Source organism: Sinocyclocheilus grahami, unplaced genomic scaffold, assembly GCF_001515645.1.
Source record: "Sinocyclocheilus grahami isolate Dianchi unplaced genomic scaffold, SAMN03320097.WGS_v1.1 scaffold893.1, whole genome shotgun sequence".
Classification (NCBI taxonomy): domain Eukaryota; kingdom Metazoa; phylum Chordata; class Actinopteri; order Cypriniformes; family Cyprinidae; genus Sinocyclocheilus; species Sinocyclocheilus grahami.
The window spans coordinates 82366-86791 of record NW_015506072.1 but is presented as its reverse complement, the minus strand read 5'-3'; the positions used below and the strand labels follow the sequence as shown (position 1 = coordinate 86791).

At 36.6% G+C, this 4426-nt stretch overlaps 1 protein-coding gene across 1 annotated transcript; it reads left to right on the top strand.

Moving 5' to 3' along the window:
- The first annotated feature begins 43 nt into the window (after positions 1 to 43).
- LOC107563859 (gastrula zinc finger protein XlCGF8.2DB-like) lies at positions 44 to 3632 on the top strand. The gene is made up of 2 exons (XM_016248829.1): positions 44 to 249; positions 2256 to 3632. Exons 1-2 carry the CDS (start codon positions 165 to 167, stop codon positions 3017 to 3019), a joined length of 849 nt encoding a protein of 282 aa, XP_016104315.1. The 5' UTR covers positions 44 to 164; the 3' UTR covers positions 3020 to 3632.
- The last annotated feature ends 794 nt before the right edge of the window (positions 3633 to 4426 follow it).

Here is a 4426-nt window from a genome sequence, read left to right as displayed (position 1 = left end):
CTCTCTCTGACTGACTCCCTCACCAGTGTGCAGACTACTGAACTAGGGAGCTGATTGTTTTTCTTTCTATTAATTATTCTCTTTTTATTAAATGGGACAAAGTGTTCAAACAGACAGAAAAACTCCTTCATCAGCTGAGATCCACGTGGCTCGCTATTATAAAGATGGAGTTTATTAAAGAGGAGAGTGAAGACGTGACGATTGAAGAAACTTTCAGAATCAAACATGAGGATACTGAGGAACAAACAGGTTGGTTTTCATTCTCAAAGCTGAACTCACTCATGTGATCCTTATTAAAATGTCCAGCTCTACAGAAATTAACTATATTTGATGAGTGTCATAATTAAAGTGGTTTTACTTGGTGTATTTGGACATTTGTTATGACATGTCACAATATGTAGAAATAAAGTTAATAGCCTAAATAAACTATTATTTTGTGTAATAGGCACCAGCTCAATGGCTATGTTTCCCTCAGCCTATTTTTATGTGCATTTTGGTATATCGCATAAAATAAAATGCCAAGATGCGCATAAATTCTAAAAATGCCCATAAAAAACCGTATGCGCTCAACTATGTAGGATAAATTACTTATCCGGTGAGAAAACATGCACATAAACTATGATGGAAACACTTTTACCGAATAAGTTCCTTGATGCGCATCAAAAAAAGACGTGACTTTGCGATGGGACAGCATAAAACTGGACAAACCAATGTATTAATGCAGGTGTGATAGGTAACATTTACAAAATCAGGCCATTGTGTTTGCCCATCAGTGCAAATGTTTCTTTATGTATCGAGACAAAAGAATGAGGTTAAAGGGTTAATTCACCCAAAAATGTAAATTCTGTCATTAATTACTCACCCTCGTGTCGTTTCAAACCCGTAAGACCTTCGTTCATCTTCGGAACACAAATTAAGATATTTTTAATGGAATTCGAGAGCTGACCTTGCATAGACAGCAACGCAATTGAAATGTTCCCAAGTCCAGAAACGTAGCAAGGAGATCTGTAAAATAATCCATGTGACATCAGGGGTTCAACCGCAATTATACGAAGCTACGAGAATACTTTTTGTGCACAAAAGAAAGAAAAAAAAACGACTTTATTCAACAATTCGTCTCCTTCGCGTCACCCTGTAGTGCCATTTTGGAGAGTATCCACTGGACGTAAAACAGTTACGTGGTGCAACGTGACGCAGCTCGCCATAAATCATTACCTGCTTCAAAATGAATGGTGTTAACGAAATCATTGTTGAAACATTTGCAGTTAGCCTACTGTATGAATAAAAACACTATAACAAAATTACATAATGACTACAAGGCGAATGAAGGTATATGTGTATACAAATCTTTCTTCAGATTTCCGAATGAGCACTTTGTCATTTGTTATATATATGTTGAGCTAAGTCGTGTCCGTCTGATGTTTATCATGTTCATCTGACGTTTGCTACTGTAATGAACGTAACTTTTTAATAAGCAGGGGAAATTCCCGACATTAAAAAAATAACCGTTTATATAACCCCTCTCCCCCGGGTCCTCACCGCCACACCTCGTTCTCACTCCGACTTGGACTAACTGTATTGTTGCATCCCTACTGTTTACTCTAAAATACTGTCTAACAGGAATAGCACAATTGTGTGTACTAACCTTTAAAAAATATTTAACATTAAATCTTGCATTTTGCACTTACGATTTTGACATTAGCCATAGTAGATAATAGTAGCTATCTAGGAATATACAATATGAAGAATCCCCCTCAAACCTTGTGTCCCATCTCGTCTCACTGATAGTTTCCAAGGTTGGCAGGTCTGCATTAGGTGACGCAGAGGGCACTGCATACTTGAGTTGGAAACTTCTCGTTTCACACAAACAAAATGGTCAGATAGATGTGATATAACCATGCTATTACATGTCCACAAATTGCAACACAATTCACAAGCTGTCCAGGAAAATGTGATGGTCTATGTCAGGATGAACAACTTAATCAAACACACCTGAACAATGTAACAGAAGTCTTCAGGATTGCTTGACAGTTAAAGGCAGGTGTGTTTAATTAGGGTTGGTACAGACCTCGGTAGGCCATAAAAGTCTAGTTTTATGATGGGCTTCATTTCTGAATGAAAAGCTAAAAGTTAACAATATTTAGAAGAGTTTCTGCGAGCAGCTTAGTGCATGTAGGATCCAGCATACATGTGATTGGTTTTGATGCTTTACATGTGCTTTTAAACTGGGCTTATTTGTCTTTTCTTCACCTTAGACCCAAAGTCACCAAAAGAGGAGAATCAAGAACTGAAAGAAAAGGAACAAACATGCTTTCATAACTGGATAAAACCTTTTAGTTGCTCTCAGACTGAAAAGACTTTGTCACGACAACAAGCTCAGAAGACTAGAAGTAATTTCACCTGCCAACAGTGTGGAAAGTGTTACACTAGTAAAGGAAGCCTTAATGTCCACATGAGAGTTCACACAGGAGAAAAGCCTTACACGTGCAAACAGTGTGGAGAGAGTTTCAATCGATCAGCAAGCCTTAAAATCCACATGAGAATTCACACTGGAGAGAAACGGTTTACTTGCCAGCAGTGTGGAAAGAAGTTCAGTCAAAAAGGACACCTTATTAACCACATGAGGATTCACACCGGAGAAAACCCATTCACCTGCCAACAGTGTGGAAAAAGTTTCAATCGGAAAGGAAACCTGACAGTCCACGTGAGAATTCACACTGGAGAGAAGCCTTTCAAATGCAAACAGTGTGGAATAAGCTTCACTCAAAAAGCAAGTCTTAATGCCCACGTAAGAATTCACACTGGAGAAAAGCCCTTTGTATGCGGTCAGTGTGGAAAGAGTTTCAGATTTAAAGTAGCCTTTAATCAGCACATGAGGTTTCACTCAAGAGAGAACTGTTTTATATGTCGTCAGTGTGGAAGGAGTTTCACAGACAGGAAACACCTAAAGAAGCATGTAAGAATTCACATCAAAGAAGAATGTGTTTTACCATCACTGTGGAAAGAGTTTTGCACTTAAACACTCAGTGGAGGCTTCTCAGTGGAGAGAGAAGTGTCTTCTGTGTGAAAGGAGTTTCACATATCATAGAGACATGAAAAACCATTGGCAAACTCGTTCTGGACATAAATGACAAGTTTTGAATGTGAAAAGAGGTTTACAAAACAAAATCACCTGCACATGTATCACAATAAAATTATTTTTCTGATACATATGGAAAGTCATGCATATGAGAGACCCTATTCTTGTTCTTTTTGAGGAAAAAGTTTTAAATGGCTCAGCGATCGGACAATGAAGTATCTGTGTGAAATCAAAGCAATGAATGTGCCCCAAATGCAGATGCAACTCCAGGTTCCTAAAAGTATCCCCCATCCTTCACCTCTTTTTACTTTGTCTTGAAGGTTTTTCTTTTCTTTTGTCATGTTCATATGAATGCATGTGGCCACACAGTCCATCTTCTTTGCTGTAGTCTCAAATTATTGAGCAGTTATGGTAGATGGCATATGATAAATTTGATTCAGGATAATACTTTAAAATTAATAAATCGCCAGTGTTGGGGAACTTGAAACTGTAGCTTGAAACTGTAGCTTATCAAGCTACAAGCTACTCATAAATTAAAGTAGTTAAGCTACAATCAAGCTACCCTTCTGAAAATGTAACTAGTTACACTTTAAGTTACTACCAAAAAGTAGCTAGCTACATTGAAACTTTTTTCCACGCTAATGTATATTGTAAATAACTGAATAAACACTAATGAGAAATGTTTTAAGTAAAATATTTGGTATTTAAAACAAAACGATACAATACAATTATGATGTCATTGACTATTATTACACACAATATTTGTCAAAATCAAAGTGCAAAGTTGCAACAAATTTAACATTGCAATAACAAAAAATTTTTTTGGGCACAACCAACGTGCATCCAAGTGTGTCTTTTGATTGATCTAGATATTCTGGAAAAAATTATTCTTATTCAAAAACCTACTAAATCACATACAGTCCATAAACTGTTGCATAGCTATTCATAATGGCATTAACACATCTTGGATAAAAGCAGTGCTTAAATTGAGCCAGATCCTGTTCTGGAAAATGTCAGATTTTGGTATTCGTTTTTAAAGATCCAGCATTAATAAGTGCATTAGATCATGAGCATACGAGACAGAGCGAGCGTGGGTTTATGTCGATATATTTGGAGGTTATGTATTGGTCCTCAACATATATTTGACCAATCAGCTTTCAAAATTGCTCTCATTGATTGGTACTTACTGCTTATTGTTTTGTGAGCAGTGTAATGTTTTGAGAGAGTGTATACCTTAAGAATTATTCTTATAAAAATATATTTAAAAAATGTCAAAAGACAGCATGTTTTCATTTTTCATATCCATAGGAGACTAGAACACCAGATGTTAATGAAATGAAAGAGGGA

Bases quoted from the DNA above. Each gene is read 5' to 3' on its own strand.
- LOC107563859 (XM_016248829.1), top strand. From the start codon at position 165: ATGGAGTTTATTAAAGAGGAGAGTGAAGACGTGACGATTGAAGAAACT. The intron at 250-2,255 runs GTTGGTTTTCAT...TCTTCACCTTAG, and splicing joins GGATACTGAGGAACAAACAG to ACCCAAAGTCACCAAAAGAG.